We start from the raw sequence: 20679 nt of genomic DNA on the forward strand, positions 1-20679 counted from the left end.
TTGAAACATCAAAATCTAGTGTTATCCAACTTTATACTTCCATTTTTATTCAAAATAGCAACAAATTTTCATATCTAAACGTATATTTGCTAACATCTCTGTGCTAAAATGATAAATAATTTAAAAGTTGTAATAACTAGAATATTGACTATCATTCCTGAGAGTTAGACATTTGTCTATTATTAAATTTTCTTGATATGACTTTATGAGTGACATCCCTATCTGGTATTGTTTAATTATACAAAATTTCTGAAAGAAAATTACGTAAATCAACATGAACAGATTTTCTGAAAAGTTTCTTAACCTACTTATTTAGGATACTGTTTAGAAAGAATCATTTGTGTACGGTCAGATGTGCGATGAGTTTTTTGAGATTGAATTCTTATAAAATACAAGGAGAGGTAGAATGCTGTTTGCTATGTGGTAATGTGTATGACAATGAATATTGATAATTTTTAGCAGTAATTGAAGTAGATAGTTAATGCTCAGTATTTGTATGACACTATTTTGTAGCAGATATTTTTGGTTTTGCTTTAAGGTAAGAATTCAATTCTGTAAGCCCTACGATATTTGGTGTGAGGTCTTTTTATCAGCTGATTGGCTTGCAATAAAGGTCCTGTTTTGCCATTTAACTTTTAAAAACCTCTTATTTCCTTCAGTTAAAGATCTTATTCGCACAGCAGTTGGCCAAACAAGACTCCTCATGAAAGAAAGGTTCAAACAGTTTGAAGGACTGGTGGATGATTGTGAATATAAACGAGGTAAAAAGGAGACTACCTGTACAGATCTGGATGGATTTTGGGATATGGTTAGTTTTCAGGTATGTGGTCAAGTATATTGAATACATTAACTTTTGAGTCTGTTTTTGTTTTTTTTTTTTTAATTTGATACTGGACATTAAATGGGATATCAGATAGTACTATAAAGTACAGTCTAAATTTTACGACTAATGTCTCCATATTACCCATATTGTTAGAATAATTTCTATATAGGTTGGAAATGGAAATTGTACTCAACTTTTCAAGAGTCTATAATGATTCTACTTGTGAGAAAATGAGTAAATCTAATCATAATAGTTTAGTTTACCTAACAGTTATTGAGTTCCTACTATGTACCAGGCATTGTAGTAGGAGTTGTTAATAAGCCACCTTTTTTTGTCCCAGAGGAGTTTTATAGTTTCATTAGTGAGTCAGACACAATATGTAATTCCAATCTAATGTAAAAAATGCTATACTAGAGGGAATTACTAGGAAGATCAGTAAAGGCGTGGGAAGAGATGACACTTTCTTGCTTTTTGAACTCATTTTAGAAATAAGCATATGAAATACTCTTTCAAGAACTGGTAGCCAGCAATCACTATACATTTGTGGAAATCTTCAAACTTGAAACAAAGAGGCCAAAGCAAATAGGAAGAAAGAGACCAGACATTTTATCTGCCAAACAAGAAAAAAGAATATTCAGAGAATAACAAAAATAGCTCTTCAAATTTAAAAATTATGAGAGCAGAAGCATAAAATTCATTATGAAGTTGAGCTCTCCCATAAAATAGAGCAAAAAGAGATTTAAAAAAGTTGGAGAGAATAAATAAGAAAATTAAGTGGACCAGTCTAGGAAGTATAATATCCAAATAATAGGAATTCCAGAAAAAGATAACAAAAAATAGAGAAGAAATGATCGATGAAATAGTTTAAAATTTTTCCCAGAACTGGAGGACCTGAATTTCAGACTGACGGAGCCTGTTAAGTTCCTAACTTGTGAGTTAGAATAGACATACACCAATACACATCATTAAAAGCAATTGTACAGCTCCTGGGATAGAGAAAAATCTAGAGGCTTCCAGAGAGAGAAAACAAGTTCCATACAAAGAATCCATACAAGAATCAGAATAGCTTTGGGCTTCTCAACAGCAGCATTGAAAACTGGTAGGACAATGACTTCTGACGGAAAATAACTTCCAACCTGGAGTTTATACACAACCAATCAAGTATGAGGGTGGAAAGGTATTTTTAAGACACGTATAGTCTCAGGTTTTACCTCCTAATCTTCCTGAGAAAACTAAGTGAGAATGTACCTCAAAAAATGAGGAAGTAAGCCAAGGAAGGGGAAGGAAGTGGGGCTGATTCTGAGAAGGGGCTAAGGAAGTCGTGGCTGAGGTGAGTCAAGAAAGTTTGCTGCAAGCTTCAGAAACAATAGTTCGGATTGGAGCAGGAAGACGAGGGCTTTGTAAGAACTATTTCTGTGAAGCTGAACTGAATAGAATTCCTGATAGCTTTGTTTTTGTAATTGTATTAAGAGATTTAATTTTATTTGCAGAGTTTAGAGGTGAATTGATAGTAGATACATAAAAAAAGCTAAACGAAAAGCAAAACAATTTTTAAGTCTAGAGAAAAAAGTGAAGACACAACAATCCCAGTAACTATATGGCCCAGATGTGAATAAGAGTTAATATAGCCATAATAATGTAAGTGTAACTTTATGACCAGTTTTAATATATTTACCAGTTCTTATAATAATGAGTTGGTTCATCAGCATTCTTTAATAATGACCAATTTAATGTTTTTTAGTATCATTATTAATTTATGAATTTAAAGGTATTTGATGTGTTTACATTGTTTACACTTATTTTTATTGATGCTTATTTCCCAGCTTTGGCTAGTGGGAGCCTCTCCAAGTTGGCTCCTGAGGCCTTTATTTATTTTTTTTAAGAGCTGTATTAAGATATAATCTACATATCACAAAATTTGTTCATTCTAAATGATTCAATGATTTTTAGTAAAATTTACCAGATTGTTCAACCATCAGAACATTTTAATTACCACAAAAAGATCCACCTGCCTGCTTGTAGTCAATGCTTTTGCTACTCCCATTCCCGGAGATACTATCGCTGAAGATTTGCCTTTTCTGGACGTTTCGTATAAAATAAAACCATACAGATGTGGTCTTTTGTATCTAGCTTCTTTCACTTAGCATATTTTTGAGCTTTCTCCATGTTGTAGCTTGTTTCTGTACTTTGTTTCTTTTCATTGCTAAATAGTAGTCCGTTTTATGGATATATCACTCTTTATTCATCAGCTGATGGATACTTAGGTATCCATCAGCTGATGGATACTTTCTGCTATTTGGTGGTTATGAATAATCTTTTAATATTCACATATAAATCGTAATGTAGACATATGTTTTCATTTCTTTTGGGTAGATACCTAGATATTCCTGGATCATATGGTAAATTTATGTTTTAACTTTTTAAGAAACTGCCAAACTGTTTTCCAAAGTAATTATAACCATTTTACATTCCCACCAACAATGTATGAGTGTTGCTATTTCTCCACATCCTCACCAGTACCTGTTATTGTCTGTCTTTTTTAGAATAGCCATCATATTGAGTATGAAGTATCTCAACGTAGCCTTGACTTGCATTTCCCTAATAAGTAATGATGTTAAGCATCTTTTCATATTCTTATTAGCCATTCACATGTCTTCTTTGCTGAAATGCCAGTTCAAATCTTTGACCTATTTTTTAATTGGGGTTGTCTTTTTATTATTGAGTTGTAAGTATTCTTTATATATTCTGGATATCAGTTCCTTATCAGAAATTTAATTTGCAAATATGTTCTCTCAGTTCGTGGCTTGTCTTTTAATTTTCTTAATGGTATCTTTTGAAATGCAAACATTTTTAACTTTGAAGTTCAATTTATCAATTTTTTTTCCTTTTAGTGTGATTTTGGCATGATAGCTAAAAACTCTTTTGGCCTAACCACAGGTCATGAAGATTTTCTCTTCTGTTTATTTCTAAAAGTGTTTTAGGTTTAGCTCTTACAGTTAGGTTTATGATCCATGTAGAGTTCATTTTTATATGTGGTGTAGGGAAGAGTCAATTTAAATTCATCTATTGTGCATATTCAATTTACTTAGTATTGTTTGTTGAAAAGACTATCCCTATTGAAATTCATTGACACTTTTTTGGAAAATCAATTAGCCATAAGTGTAATCCTGAGTCTTTTTGACATTTAAATTTTTTGAGAGATTGAGAATACCTATGTGTATAAACGCATAGTAAAGGGACTCAAAGCATGTTTACCAAAGTACTGACAGTGGTTACTACTTTGGAGGAGACTGGAAATACCAGAAAATGGGTATCATACATTCCCATCCTGCTAGTACATTATCTGAATCTTTTAAAATGAGATCCTGTCAAAAGAATGAGAAGGCAAGCCTTCTACAGTTTGGTAGAAAATATTTGCAAAAGACACATTTGATAAAGAATTGTTCTCCAAAATAGACAAAAACCTCTCAAAATTCGACAATAACAACACAAACAACCTGATTTAAAAACAGACAAAAGACCTGAACAGATACTTCACCAAAGAAGATATATACAACAAGTAAGCATATGAAAAGTAAAATGTTCAACATTACATGTCATTAAGGAATTGTCAATTAAAACTACAATGAGATACCACTGCATACCTATTAGAATGGCAAAAATCCAAACCACTGACAGCACCAAATACTGGTGTTAATGGGGGAGCAAGAGGAACTCTCATTCATTGCTGGTGGGAATGTAAACTGGTACAGCCCCTTTGGAAGAAAGTTAGGCATTTTACTATAAAACTAAATGTACTTTTACCATATGATTCAGCAATTACACTCCTTGGTCTTTTCTCCAAAGAGTTCAAACCATATGTCCACACAAGAATGTGTACAGAGATGTTTATAGAAGCTTTATTCTTAATTGCCAAAACTGGGAAGCATAGATAAACTATTAGAGAGAGAGTTCACATTGTGTAATTTAGGATATCTCTCCTACCATTTTAGTGATCAAAAATAATTTAGGAAGAGTTATTCATATGACATCCTTTACATAGATTTTGGAGATTTATAAGACCAAAATAATAATGAACAATTTTACCATAAGAATTCTTGATTTGAATACTAAATTGAGAATGACTTAGTCTAATTTTATATATCACCACTCCAAGTACTTTCAGTTTTTTCTGAAGCCTCAGTTCGTTAGGTTGTAATATTAATATGGTTAGCATTAATCTGATAAACTTATGCTTTATTAACAGATAGAAGATGTAAACAAAAAATTCAACAATCTGACCAAACTTGAGGAATCTGGATGGCAAAACAATACTATAAACAAAAAGGTCGTTCGGGTAAGTTTGGTTTTCTAATATAGACTCTTCTACTTTAATGAATTTTTATTTTTAAACTTTAAAAACATTTAGCTTCAGATTTTTCATCATCTTACAAAATAAGTTCTGTATATTACTTACAATGTCATTATTGTCTTTGAAGCATAAGGAAATAATCAATACAAAATTTGAGATGGTTATTTCTGGAGAGAGGTAGAGGCTGTGATTAAATTAGGGCGCCCCAGGAGCTTCTAAGTTGCTAAATAGTGGGTATGTGCATATTTGTTTTATTCTTTAAACCATGCTTATATATATTTTTTACTACTACTACTATAGATAATTTATATATACTTAGTAGGTACCAAATATTTTTCCAATTACCTTGCATGAATTAACTTATGTAATCTTCACAATAGTCTGAAGTAGGTGCTATTATCCCCATTTCACAGCTGAGGAATCTGAGGCCCAGAAAGATTTAAGTCACTTGCTCGAGGTGGGGCTGAGTTTCAGGTCACACTCTCTCATTTCAAAATCCGTGTTCTTAACCATTTGGTTATGTCGCCTCTGTTTTATATACTCTTTTGTGTGATACATTTTGAAATGAAAGAATTTCTTAAATAGTAAAGAACAGTGGCTCTATAGACCACCTGCTTTCTTCCATTTACTCTATCTTGTAAAATTTCTTATTTTCTCTGTAAAATTGGCTTTAATAACATGACAAATTCCACTCTGATCTATTCATAGCAATTTTTTTTCTAGCAATGTTTTAACTCAAAGTTTTTGATCCAAATGAATACTTCTCTAACCACCTTGGAGCATTGCCAATTTTTCTTTTAGAAAAATGCCTTTATAAAATCAGGTTTCTGGATTGGTACTTTATTATTCTATGTAATCTAAATAAAAATTCTGTTTTGAATCTGTTTAAGATGTATTGAAAGAAACTTATTATAAAATTACTTTAGTAATGAAGTCTCATGACAGGGACCCCGAGGTTAGCGATGGAATTGATTGTATGAATTTCAAATCTACTAAACAACGAAGGATGCTTGAACATTTTCAAGCTACTGTGGGTATTTTTTACTGAGTACGTAGTCCTAGAAATATTAATATCAGCGATGCAGATAATGGCTGAAATAGCATAGCATTATATCAAGGCCTTGTAATTTTGTCTCTTATCACCAGGTGTCTCTCTTCCCCTACTTTATTTTATAGGCCACTGTTAAGATTATCGAACAAATAAAACTAATCTTTCACCTGTACTTTGATACCATTCCCTCCTAACTCTTATTCATTGACCTCTCATTCCATCAGTTACCATTGTTTTCTCTTTTCCTCTTTCTCATCAGTTTTTAGGAATGTTTAAGGGTCTTTCTTTACATTAAACAAAAAACAACTAAACCTATGATGTCTACACCTCCCTCTAGTTATCTCTACTCCATTCCCATTTCTTTCCCAATCACAGGCAAGCTTCCTGAAATAGCTGCCTATACTCTGTCATTTTGAGTCTTATCTCTCTAACTCACTGTAATTCAGCTTCACCCCTCTCTGTGCCTCTAGAACAGCTATCATCAAGGTTATTGATCCACTAGTTGCTGAAGTTTTTAGACGATTATAAAATAATCCCTTTGCAGTATTAAATAGAGCCTACTTGCTCTTTCTTAAAATTATATTCTACTGATTTGCTTCCTACTTCTGTGCCCATTCTTCAGTCATGTTTGCAAATTTCTGTTTTTCCATTTATCCCTTCAATGTGTGTGATATGCAGAATTCCTACCTCAACTTTCTTCTCTCCTTCTATATTCTTCCTGTGCAGTCTTACCCACCCTGTGGTGATTCTCAAATCTGTATTTCAAACCACACTACTGTTAAATTCTTGTTCTATGTACCTTAAAATTAGTATATCCTAAACCGAAATAATCTCCACACACACCGATGTTTCTATCTCAGAGAATGGGACACCCACTAGGTGTCCAAGGTAGACACTTGGGTATCTTTTTGGTTTGTTCCCTTCTCTATTTCACCACCTTCACCCCACATACCTTTAGTACCCCAAGTCCTCTTAATCATACCTCTTAAATATATCTTCACTTTTTTCCATTTCTTCCTCAGTTTAACTACCTATCATTTTTTCCCATTGCAGTGGTCTCTTTCCTGTCTTGTAACCCTCCAATCTATTCTCCAGGCTGTAACCACGGTGACCTTTGTAAAGCACAAATCCAATATTGTTAATCCCCTGATTAAAAATCATCAATAATCTCTATTCCTTTGTCCTCTGTATAAACATGGCTCCTTAAAATGGTTACATGCAAGGGGTTTTATAATCTAGCTGTTGCTTATCTCTTGCCAGCTCCTCTCTGCTTTCTTTCAATTCTGGTTTTGTAAACTCGCTATCCTCTCTACCTAGCCCTTTCCTCACCCCATCTTTTTAAGCCTGACTAACTGTGATTCAGCTTAGTGCTACTTCCTGTAAGCCTTTCTTGATGCCTTTGAAGATTGATTTAGGGGTTATCCATATGTTTTTCTACAATTCTCTAAATTTGTCTCTAATGTGACATTTATCCTTCTTGGTGTCTTTATCTAGCTCTTATCTCCTTGATGGCAGGAACTTTTTCCTTTGCCTTTCGACCCCCAGCATTTTTAGCACATACTAGGAACTTGATAAGTGTATGACGAATGTGTGAAATATTTTTTGTATGCTTTGTTTTTCTTATAAGATAGTAATGGGTAGCTTTAATAAATGTCATCATTTCTTTTTGCAGAAAAAAGTTGTCTCGTGTATAGCAAGTAAACCAAAACAGGATGATGGTGGAAGAATTGCAGCAAGAAATCGCCTAGCTGCGATAAAAAATGCAATGAGAGAGAGAATTAAGCAGGAAGAACACGCTGAGGCAGCAGCCTCTGTAATGCCAAAGGAAGTTGATAAAATTGTGTTTGATGCTGGATTTTTCAGAGTTGAAAGTCCCGTTAAATCGTTCTCAGGTTAGTTTTTCTACTGAGGCTACTTAAGAGAACTATTTGATTGAATGGGAGGTTGTATAGGAGGTAAAAAAAATAGTTTTCACATGAATGGTTATAAGCTCTCTCTTATTTCTGGAAAATAGACTGATAGCTCACATAGAAACACATGCAAATCACATTTCAATGGGTATGATTAGATTACTTTAGGTGCCACAGATATTCTGAAATTGCTTTAATATTTTCTAAGTGATTTCACATCTGTTATTACCACTTAACTTCATAATCCTGTGAGGTAGATCACAGGGTCCCAAGAGGTAAGGGATATAATGGGAGCATGAGAAGTTCGGTGATTTTCTTCATTTTCTTCAGGTTAGTTAGAAATTGGATTAGAATTTAAGATATAAAGGAAACTTAGTCATCAAACTATCATACCTCTCTAGGTATGCTTTAAAATGAAACTTATGGAAGATGGGTTTGGTTTTATTTTCATTTGTATTAAAACTTTTGCTCAGATCTTTTTGAAGCACAATATACTAATTTCCTAATTTCAAAATAATCCGGTGAACCCAGTTTTTAATAGTTCAGGAAACCATTCTTATAATTTTCTAGCTCTAGTTGTATTTTTCAATAGCAATTTTTCACAGACTGTCTTTATTAGAGTGAATTTATTTATCTTGACTGAATTTATTTATCTATAAACCATAGAATATGAGGCCATAGTTGAAGTAATCTGTTCTTTATATCTTAGTAGACACTACCAGTGCTCTTAAGTGCTAGGTATTTATTTTCAAGGGGAAAGGGTTGAAAACCTCTTCAAGTACTAATCAGTATTATTTTACTGTGTCTACTGGGAAGTTTTCTAAAAACCTGAGCTGCTCTCTAATATTGATATTAAAATGTAAATTTATAATTTCAGGTATATTTTAACCTCCCTGTCAGATTAGGCATCACACCTGGTTCAGTTTTGCTTTGTTTCCTTTACTCGAAGCAGCTGCATTCCCTGGATACCCAGGAATTGCCTCGCCGCTAGTAACATGGCTCCTTGCTACTTCTCAAGGATTCTAGCTGTTTCCACAGCTATGAGCTCATCTTTCTGCCTATTCTTTCATGGACCCAAGTCTGCACTCGTGACTAGGGAGATTAACGTTAATGCAAAAATTGATCTTTTTTAAACCGAGTTTTAGTTATAGAGCACATAGTTTATATGAGGCTTGTTACAAAGCAGAAGTCCCGTGCAAAAGCTCTTCTCATCCCATTTGTCACTACCTACAGGCAACTACTTTTAATTCTTTTTTTTTTTTCAATTTTAGTTGACTTACAATATTATATTAGTTTTAGGTGTGCAACATAGTGATTAGTAATTCTTAACAGTCTTGGACTCTTCAGTTGTTTACAGCCTTCTCTAAGCAAGGCATAGGGTTTTTTTCTTGAATTATTTCTTTGGTTTACTCTTCTTGGTTCTGATTTTTCTTCCAGAAACACATTTTTCTCTTGGCAAATAGACTATTTTTATTATTCTTCCTCATTCTTGTTTTCTTCTACTTTCCGGCTTGCCACAACTGCATGTTGGCTATCACGTTTTTAATTCCCGAAAGCTCTTTCTCATCCTCCAAATATTTTATTACTGTCTGTACTTGTTTCATAACTGCACAGTCTTATCTTTCTGAGGACAGTAATGATCGTTTTTATATTTTCTTCCCTCTGCATAATCACTATTTGTTCCAAGGTAGTTTCATCTGTTTGGTTTTGGTTTCTCTCTCTCTCATTGAAGACTTTCCTTGCCTGCTCATGATTAAGAGCAGGGCTCTGCATGCATCAATGGGTAGGGTCTTCACTGTGGGGTGGTTTAACTGCACCATTAGGCAGGGAACCTGTATATTGCTGTTTGTCTTTTCTCATGGGCTAGATTCCCCAGAGAACATTCTTTCAATCTGTTGCCTGGAGGGTGTAATTCTGGCTGTTAGTCTTTCAGGAGCCATGTTGGGGCGGGGGGGCGGGATCTGAGTGTCTCCACAGTTTATTTGCAAATACTCACTTAATCCCCTTGTTTTCCATATAGTACCCATCTCTCAATCTTACCTGGTATCACCTAAACCAGATACCCTCTGTTTCACCTTTATTGGGAAATAAGCCTCTAAGTTTTCTGATTTTGGTGGTGGAAAGGGGAAGATTACATTTGCCCAGCTGTGCAGAATGAGGAAAAAAACCTGGGTTTTAATAGTTCTTTAAAGTGACTTTGAACCAATCTTCTTATTTTTAGCTCCATTTTCATCTCCACTTCCAGAGATACTTGAGGCCGCTAATTCTTTTGAGGAGTGCTGTGGTATAAATTGGGTTGACTCTCATCTTTCCTGACTGGTTGGTTAGGATTTCTTTTCTTGAGTTTACCAAGTAAGATTCCACTCACCTATCTACATTACAGCTTCCAAAATTTTCTGGTTATTGTCTCTTTTTTAATTTCCTTTGTCTTTGTAGCATTCTGCCTTTTAAGATTATCTCTTACTGCTTATAGTGGTGGGATGTTGAGAGAGGTAGCAGAGTCTAACGTGTGTGTTCAATACTATCTTTAACTGAGAAGTGCTGGGTATTTGACTTTAACAAACATTATTTTGCAGTAGAAAAAGGGTGGTTGGTAGGGGAATAAGAAGAATTTGTACTGTCTTCCAAGTTACAGTGAAAAGTGAATGAAAGAACTTTTTGGGATTGAAGTGATTTCTCCATCTTCTAGGACTTTCTATCTCTTCTGAACGTCTTTCTCAAAGGCTTAGAACACCTAACTCTGTCAGCAAAGCTGTGTCTGAGAGCAGGGCTGAGGTGGGCCCTCTAAGACAAACTACATCACCAGAGACTCCTGATCCTCAGAGTACCGGAAGTGAACATGGTGATAAGACTTCACTTTCAAATATTCCTGAAAACAGGTATTTCTTTAATGTGTTATTAAGAGTTTAATAGGTGACATTAAATTCTATTTAATTTCACAATGACCCTGTAACATATAGGCAATACTTCTGTTTTATAAATGAAGAAACTGAGACTTAAGAGTTCAGATTGGTAATAGTCATATTTAGATAGGCATAGTTAATTCTGCAGAATTAAGAGGAAAAAATATAGTGTCCTTCATTGCTAAACAGACTGCAACTTTGGTGTTTGACAGATCTGAGCTCAAAACCAGCTGTATGACATACTAGATATGAAATATTGGGACAAGTTAATTAAATCACTTAACCTCAGTTTCATCATCTACAAACAGCAGTGCCGATGCCTCTCTACAAGGTCATTGAGAGGCAGGCACTTTTTATCCGCCTTGATGGAGAGTACCTTGAGATTGGTGTCTCGACAGGTGGCAGAGCATAGAGAAGGGAGAGCTAATGCGTACTGAATAATTATTATGGGCTAGCCGTGGTTCTAGGTTCTTAGCACATGTCACCTCATTTAATCCTCGCAACAACCCTGGGAGGTACTATATCCCCATTCTTCGAGTGAGAAAACTGGAAAAATTACAGACTACCCAGATTCAGCTTATAATCAGTGAAACTGAATGCTGCTTAAATTCTTTCTACTACACAGTACTGCCTCTGCCAGAAATATGATAAGAAAAATATACTTTAAAATAAGTAGGAAATAAAACTGTAGTCTGGAGCCAAGAGAGGACTGTTAGATTTGTTATCATTTTGGAGATGGGACAACATTGAATGCTCAGTTATCGCAGCAAACAAGGCTGTCGAAAATATGAAGAACACCCTATAAGTTGAAATTGGGGAAACAAATAAAAGTTATTCTTAAATACTTCATAGAACAAGAATTTTTAATTTTTGGTATAAACCAAAGTATCTTTATCCTTTATAGGGACTCACAAGTTTTAAATATTCTAGAAATCTATGGATTATAAAATACCAATTTATCGTCATTTCTTAAATGCAGGTTATTTTATTTTGTTTGCATATCCTGTAGTTTAGTATCTTGTATTTAGTATCTAAGAAGATCCATAGTTGTATTTAAGTGCTATTGCAGGTATTCTTTAAAAAATTTTTTACTTAATTCCCAAAAATAGTCCTGAAAGAGAGCATCTTACAAATAAACAATTTTGTTCAATGAAGACAGAGTGAAGCTGAAAACTAGAAAAATTGAGTGTGACATACACCATGACTTGCAAGAAGTTGAGGCAGATATTTTACATAAAATACAAATTAAGAACTTCAGGATTGGAATATGTGCTGTAACTAACAAGTAAATATAGCTAACTCTAGTATACAATAATTGAGTTGTTGCTTCAACACCCCCCAGAAGTCAGCTATCTCCTAACCTTTCTCTAGTATGTAACTCTGGATTTGGCTGAGGTTCAAAAGATTGCTGGTGAACTGACCAGCCTGGAAACAGGCTTGTGAGATTTTGGAGAAAGAATATACTTGTTGTCTATGGCCATCCTGTAGTAGCTATAGTTTTACACTAATCTATTGGATCAGGCCTGATCTTGGACCAAGCTCTGTATTTGACCCATAAAGGATAGTCTCAAAATGCAAATCAAAAGAAAGCGATATGTTTGATTTTCTGAGTACAATGCTGTTTTTTTTATTTTTTCAGGAACAACTTAATAGAAGATGTTCATTGTCCTAGATTACAAGATTTAATTGAAGGAAACCATGTAAGTCCTATTCTAGCGTACTAGATAGCCTAGTATATTATCTGTTTGTGTCATTATGTATAGTAACTTCATGAACAATCCTCAGAATTTCCATTGGAAATCAAAATTGGTCATATAAAATGACAGTTCTTGTTTCAAAGGCCTTTAGCTTGTTTGACACTATAGTGCCATGTTGTATTCTTCAACTCACATTAAGATTATTTTTGTAAATTGTTTTATTATAACACAGCCACATTCTTTGTTTATGTATTATATCTGGTTGTTTTTGCAATGCAATAGAGTTGAGTAGTTGGGGCAGAGACTCTATGACTCAAAAAGCCTAAAATATTTACTATCTGGCCCTTCAAAGAAAATGTTCGCCAATATCTGAAGTGAAGTACAGGTACGAGCTGAGAAACTTTCCTTCAATCATCCTATTGCTATCATATTATTTGAACTAATTGTTTAAGAAGCAAGATAGTAGGATTTACAATGCTCTTTAGCCTGTGTTCAGAATGTCATTCTTTTGTATTTATTATTTTTAATGGCAACAAGACTTTTTCTATTTGTTCCAATGTTTGCTAATTAAACGTAATAATCATTTTTACTTCTAGGACGTAAATGAGATAAACTTTGAAATGGATTGTTTACCCAGTGAAGGAATGAATTTGCCTCTACATCCTAGTGAAGTGGCATATAATATTAATGCTAACAAAAAAGAAGAAATTTCAGATGTTGTAGAGGGAATGGAACTAAATTCTTCAATTACAGCACAGGATGTGTTGATGAGTAGCCCTGAAAAAAGTATATCCTCACATAATAACATCTCACAGGAAGAAGAAACTAAAACTTCTCAGTCAGGTGAGATTTTTAAAATATGTTTACATAAGGCTTTGTTAAATAAATGGACTGGGACTAATGTCTAGTTTATCTTAAATAACTCGGTACCAGTTTCTAAGAATAAAGGTTGAAAAATTGGACAGTCACAGTAAATATTTCTGAGAATTAGTTTGTGTTGTAGTGCCTCATTCTCCACCCCAAACCATCTGAGGTAGACCTATTAAAAATCAACGACAGATACTAATCCATGCTTGATATAAATAACATTTTACATTACAACTAACTACTTGGGATCCTGCATCATTTGTGAAACACAGAATTAGAAAAATTTCTTGAAGTGTTTTTGGTCCTCCTCCTTTCAACACATGTCCTCAAACCTTTCTTCGAAATGCTCTATTTTTCTTCCCTAATGCTTTTTCCTACCTACTTTGTTATGATTGTTCTGCAATAGGAAATGACTGTTGCCTTTTTGTTATAATGTCTGATAGTTTCACCTATTTTCATCTGTTACTCTATGGTGCTATTCTGGCTGGGGCCTAAGGCAAAATAAATTTTACCTTAGCCAGACATCTAACGTATTCCAGCTGTGTTCTTCATCTAGCATCCTTTGGGTACCTTTACTGTTATAAGCTTGAGATTTGTTTATAGAAGACTTTTTGTACTGAAATTAAGATGAGGGTTTTATTAAGAAATTCAACCACATTTTAAAAAATGGTATAGCATAAGATGACCTATATTTTTGTCTTTAAAAAGTTAAAAATAATTCTTTTTTGTTTTTCAGTATTATTTGATAACAAAAGTCTCACTACTGAATGCCATCTTCTCGATTCAGTAAGTTTTCCAAGTTAATTTGAAAAGTTTCTTTAGTCTAGATTTGTTTTATAAAATGAATATTACTTTTTAATTTGTGTGCAAAGTTTAAAATTTGTCATTATTTTGTTTACTCCGAAATCCATTATTTTTATTAAATTGGAACAAAATTTCATATATATGTATATACTCTAAAATATAGTGTGTTTTAGTAGTAAACTCTGAAGATTTATTTCCCTCTATTATTTATTTATCAAATTTGTTATGACAAATTGAATACTTGAATATCTAATATGTGGTTTGGATTATGCTAGGCATTTCTAAGTGATATAAGAAAAATATAATGCAGAGCTTCTGCCCATCTAAAGCATACAGTTGGGGAGATAATGTCTGTCCTACCCATCACTGGTTATTTTCGTTCTATTCCTTTTAGATTACTTATTTGGAAGCTCCCCAGCCTTTATTTTCCGTGACTTCTTTCCTCTAAGTCTACTTCAGATATTAGCCTTTCTGTGAAACCGTCCTGTAAAAGCTCTCATCTCTTCCATGTTACTTTATATATAGACACAGGCGCACATAGGCATACAATGCATACAATGCACATATTCAATATCTTATTAAGAGAATAATATGAATATATTCCTAAAACATAATTTCAGGAATCTATTTCCTTTATCAACTGTACATTTTTCTGTAGGCCGAGCTGTCTGATTCATACTCATGAATGCAGACACTGTAGCATGAATGAAAATGTGCTCTCTTGCCTACTAAGTGTTTATAGCATTGGTTTTAGCCCTGCCCCCAGATTTTTTTGTTGTTGTTTTAATGATCTGGAGCAGGACCTTCATCAGGTGATTTTAATTTTAGCCAGGGTTAACAACTCTGCTATAAAGCCTTACCTTGAGATTTTCCAGGGCCCACTGCCAAAATGAGTCAGGGAACTCAATGAAATGGAGCTAGGCAACCTACCAGATAAAGTGTTCAAAGTACTCATCATAAAGATGCTCACCGAACTTGGGAGAAGAATCGATGAATTCAGTGAGAACTTCAACAGGGAGGTAGAAAATATAAAAAAAATGCCAAACAGATGTTATAACTGAAATTAAAAATATACTAGAGCGATTCAACATCGGACTGGATAAAGGTGAAGCACAAATCAGTGAGCTGAAAGGCAAAGCAATGGAACACACACAGCAGAGCAGCAAAATGAAAAAATAATTTTAAAAAGTGAGGATACCTTAAGGGACCTCTGGGACAACATCAAGTAGAATGACATTCACATTGTAGGAGTCCCAAAAAGAGAAGAAAAAGGACCAGAAAAAATATTTGAAGAATTAATGGCTGACAATGTCCCTAATCTGGGAAGAAAGGAAACAGACATTTAGATCCAGGAAGCCCAGAGAATAAGACAAATAAATAAGATGAATGCAAAGAGAATCACACCAAGACACATTATAATTAAAATGACAAAAGTTAAGGATAAAGAGAGAATCTTAAAAGCAGCAAGAGAAAAACAATTTATTACACACAAGGGAAACCCATAAAGCAGAAACGTTATAAGCCAGAAGATATATTTGAAATACTGAAAGGAAAAAAATTTCCAACTAATAATTCTCTACTCAGCAGGGTTGTCATTCAGAATTGAAGAAGAGATTAAGAGTTTTCCAGCTAAAAAGACCCTGCAAAAAATGTTAAAGGGATTTCTCTAAGCTGAAAAGAAAAGGCACTAATTAATAAAATAAAAACATGAAAGTAAAAATCTCACTGGAAAATGTAAATGTATAGGAAAGGTAGTGGATCAACCACTTAAAAACCAAGTGTGAAGGTTTAAAGACAAAACTACTAAAATTAACTAAAATTATTATATTTAGTTAAGGGAAGCATAAAATAAAAAGTCGAATGTGTTATCAAAAACATAAAACCTGTGAGAGGATCAAAAATGCAAAGCTTTGGAATGTGTTCAAAAAGATATATATATATATATATATATATAGGATGTTATATGTGAACCTGTTGGTAATCACAAAGAAAAAACTTAGAGTCAGCACACACACACACACACACACACACACACAAAATGAGAAAGAAATCTAAACATAACACTAAAGAATGCCATTAAACCACAAGGGAAGAGAGGAACAGAGAGGATCTATAAAAACAGCCAGAAAACAATTAACAAAATGGCAATAAGTACATACTTATTAACAATTACTTTAAATGTAAATGGATTACATTCACCAATCAGAGGGGCTGAGTGGATAAAAAGACAAGGAGGCTCATCTATATGCTGCCTCCAAGTGACTTCAGAAATAAGGACACACAAAGACAATGTGAAGGAATGGAAAAAGATATTCCTTGCAGATGGAAACAGAAAGAAAGCTGGTGTAGCTATACTCCTATCAAAAACAACAAAAATAGACATTGAAACAAAGATTGTAATAAAAGACAAAGAAGGGTACTATGCAATGATAAAGGGGTCAATCTAGCAAGAAGCTATAACATTTGTAAATATATATGAATGCAGCACAGGAGCACCAAAATGTATAAAGCTAATATTAACAGACTTAAAAGGTGAAAATGAAAGCAATACAATAACAGATGGGAGATTTATAGCAATGAATAGATCATCCAAACAGAAAAATCAGTAAGGAAATATCAGACTTAAATGATGTATTAGACCAGGTAAACTTAATAGATATCTCAAGTTTGCATGGACCATACTCCAGGTTAGACCATATGTTCCCAAATCTCAATAAATTCAAGATTGAAATCATATCAAGCATCTTTTCTAACCACAGTGACATGAAAATAAAAATCACAAGAATAAAATGAGAAAAACCACAAGAAAACATGAAGATTAAACAACATGTTACTAAACAAACTCGATCATCGCAGAAATCAAAATAGAATTGAAAAAATACCTAGAGATAAATGAAAACAAATATGACATACCAAAGTCTGTGGGATGCAGCAAAAGTGGTTCTAAGAGGGACATTAACAACACAGGCCTAACTCAAGACAAGAAAAATCTCAAAATTGGTCAGGGAATGGCCTTGCTTTTGCTAATCTTTGATCTCAGAATATAAAAAATTTATTAAGGCAAGTGTAGGATCAAACAACTGTTAACCTCATGAAGACTGGCAAATGCCTTGGCTTCCTTAAGCCACTAATTCCTTCAGGACCTCTGTATATTTTGGCTTCCGTTACCTTTCAGAGATGGTTTCTTTGCATTCAGGCTTCTAGGCTGCTCTTTGTCTCCAGAGAAGAATGAAGTGGGTTATTGTGACCCACACTCTGTTCTTTCTTGATCCTAGCCTTCTTTAATCGTAGACTGAGACCTGGACAGCCAGGGACTTTAGCATAAGACCAATTTATATACACCCAATTTAATCCCGTTCTCAGATCTAAACTCTGAATGAATGGTTCTGATAATATAGGATATTTATAACTGAATTTGGAAATTAATGAATCATAATATTTTTTCATATATTAGTAATATGATTGTTTCACAATCATACAGTATCTTGCTGATAAACCTTTGTACCTTATAATTTAGTCTCTTTATGAACTTTTACTTCTAGAATTTATATATATATATATATTTTTTTTTTTTGAATAGGTTCACCTATTTTAGACCAAACTATTACTTATGCTGGCATCATTTGAACCTGAAGTAGGGTTTGAAGGAGAACAATAAAAAGGATCCCAGCAGGATCACATTTTCGTAAAAGGCCTATTAAGTGCTGTTAGATATGATGAGGATTAGGCTGGGTTTGTGAAATCTGCATATGTGGCCTCGATTTTATTCATCCTGCATATGCTGCTGAAGTCCATTTACGTAGTACTAATCATTTTTACGCTCGTAGTCCTAATATACATTTTCAATTTAAAAATACTATATATTTGAAATTAGATCTGCTGGAAAGTAGCACAATCATTATGTTATTAATTTGTCGTTATGTAGAAAAATGTTATCTTATTAATTGATTATTAATTTACAATGTTGAAGACTTAATTGGTAAAACTCTTGATGGTTCCTTAAGTGACTTCTCTGAATTGACTCTCTAGCCAGGCCTAACCTGCAGTAATCCATTTACTCACGTGGAGAGGAGACTCGGAGAACATGCCAGACACATTTCCTTTGGTGGTAACCTGATTACCTTTTCACCTTTAAGGCCCCTCAGTGGAGAACAACCTGAAGAATTTTGAATTTAAAAATAATTCCAAACATTTTCATACAAATTATCAATGCCGTGGTATATTCTCAGATTTTCAAAAAGTTGAAGACTATGTATTTTTATTTTTGTTCACTTCTGTTCAATTCATTTATATAGTGCCATGTAATGTTTTAATGTTCAGTATTCATTGAAATGTGTTTTAGATATAATACTATTTCTCAAGGGAAGTGGGAATATTTTGTACATTAACCATGCAGAATAAAAAATGTACTATGCCTTGCCTCTCTTATTTAAAATGTTATAAGCTTAAAGCTAAGAATATGTATTCAGAGCTAATGAACACTTCAGCTTAATCGAAATATAACACCAAATTTTGATAGAAATATTTGTATCCTTTTATATTTTAAGTTTGAACTTTTAAATTTGTTGAACAGCTTTGCATATTGCATTTTCCAAAATATACTGAGTTTCTTCAGTTGAGCTTTCTGGCTCCTGATGTCAATTTGCATACTATAGTTTCAAATGGTCAAATTATTGTAAGTGCCCATTAAATTCTTGACTTTTTCATTTTTCCCTTGACATGACTGACAGCCTCTGAAGGAAATGCCTTCTTCCTCTGAAGAAAATTCTATCAATCATTTAATATGTTTAAAATACTTTCTTTTATGAAATTCTTACCTATAGAGCTTTTAGAAGACAGGGCCATCAGAAAACAGAGCACCAAGAAGTCTCAGAGTAGCTAAAGCTTTTAACCAGACCCAGGTACAGTTATTTCTACAAATGAGTTGACCAAGAAGCAGGAACTTTATGGATAACTCCCCTAAGTTTAGGCTGTTATGTAATTGTAAAATGAACTCAAACTGGCTTAGCAGTAAGAATTTTTCACAAGCCATCAAAGTGATTCCAGGTACTTTACAATCAACAGTTCAATAATGGCATCAAGGTCCAACATTCTGTCATAGTCTATTCCTGTCATCCTTGATGTTGGAACTCCTCTAAGACTAGGTCCTTTTGGGGTCATTTTATGGCCGCTGGTGGTAATCAGAGCTATGTCCTTCTCTGTGGTCTGGTTAGGCCAACTAATGCCACATCTCCATCTGCAGATCAATAACAGCAGGGAGTTGGCTTAAACTAATGATTCCCTACTGAATCTGGGATCACACCCGAATAAAACCACAATTATGACACACGGAATGGATTGTGGGTAGGCAGCCATCAATGTCCCCTACAACTAGATAGTGTGTTCTTGGACTATTAGACTACAGAATTATGAGGAATTAGGAAAATCTTTAAAGATGAAGAAAAGCTGCTTGGGTAGAACAAGAGGCTTTCCAAAATTGAAAGGGAATTTCCATTTATTGAGGACCTACATATGATAGCCCCTTTGCAAACAAAGTTTCAATGATCACAGTAACCCTACAAAAGATTATCATACCCCACCCATTTTATAGACAAAAAAACCAAGGCTCAGAGAGTTTAAGTAATTTTATATAAACCAAGTTCTCTCTTTTTTCCAAAGCTTATGTTCTTTCATTCAATCATAGGTGTAGAATTTACAGTTTTAGAAATATGCTGTGATGTGTTGCTCAAATCCCTCTAGAGGAATGAAGGATGTACTCCATCAGTTGCTGGAAGCGCAGGTAGCCCTCGGCTCACCCTATATGAGAACACCCTCGGGTGAAGAGAGCCACTTCACCCATATTCATGCCCTGTCTCCCAGGTGGTCTCTATTCACTGACTGAAGCACAGATATAAGGAATCTATCCTTCTCTTGCTACTCTCAAGGATCATCCCAGCTTTAGAACCCGTGTATCATGGGCTGAGCCATCAATGCTGAACTCCCTCCTCCCAGTCATGTTCCTTGTTCCTACAGCTGTTGATTGCAAGAGTATTCCCTCAACTTCTTGTATTCTAATTTCTTTGCTTCCTGAGGAACCCAACTTCTGACAATTACAGTATTTGAGAAGACCGTATTATAGAAACTATTTTGGTCTTCTCTAGAATGAAGTTGTATAACTACATCCTGGTTTTGAGATTTTTATCCTTTGGTTTTGCTGATGATGGGAAGGGCAGAAAGCATGGTTAAGGATGTTGACGATGGGAGCTTTAAATTTTTGAAGCTGATTATATATCT

The 20679-nt window shown here is 34.1% G+C and overlaps 1 protein-coding gene across 2 annotated transcripts in view; it reads left to right on the top strand.

Moving 5' to 3' along the window:
• Positions 1–18821, top strand: part of DLGAP5 (DLG associated protein 5) — a 37168-nt gene extending 18347 nt beyond the window's left edge. Inside the window, exons 12-19 of one of the 2 annotated variants that reach the window (XM_039866561.1) lie at positions 660–820; positions 5070–5159; positions 7898–8117; positions 10825–11014; positions 12678–12738; positions 13332–13578; positions 14339–14388; positions 18436–18821. In XM_039866561.1, coding sequence (XP_039722495.1) covers positions 660–820; positions 5070–5159; positions 7898–8117; positions 10825–11014; positions 12678–12738; positions 13332–13578; positions 14339–14388; positions 18436–18576 — 1160 coding nt within the window. In that variant the 3' untranslated portion in view covers positions 18577–18821. Of the gene's footprint in view, positions 1–659; positions 821–5069; positions 5160–7897; positions 8118–10824; positions 11015–12677; positions 12739–13331; positions 13579–14338; positions 14389–14800; positions 17141–18435 lie in introns of those variants that run through there. The other variant, XM_039866562.1, reaches the window with a different exon arrangement.
• Positions 18822–20679: the final 1858 nt, after the last annotated feature.

This window comes from Pteropus medius, unplaced genomic scaffold (genome assembly GCF_902729225.1).
Source record: "Pteropus medius unplaced genomic scaffold, Ma_sr-lr_union100, whole genome shotgun sequence".
Lineage (NCBI taxonomy): Eukaryota > Metazoa > Chordata > Mammalia > Chiroptera > Pteropodidae > Pteropus > Pteropus medius.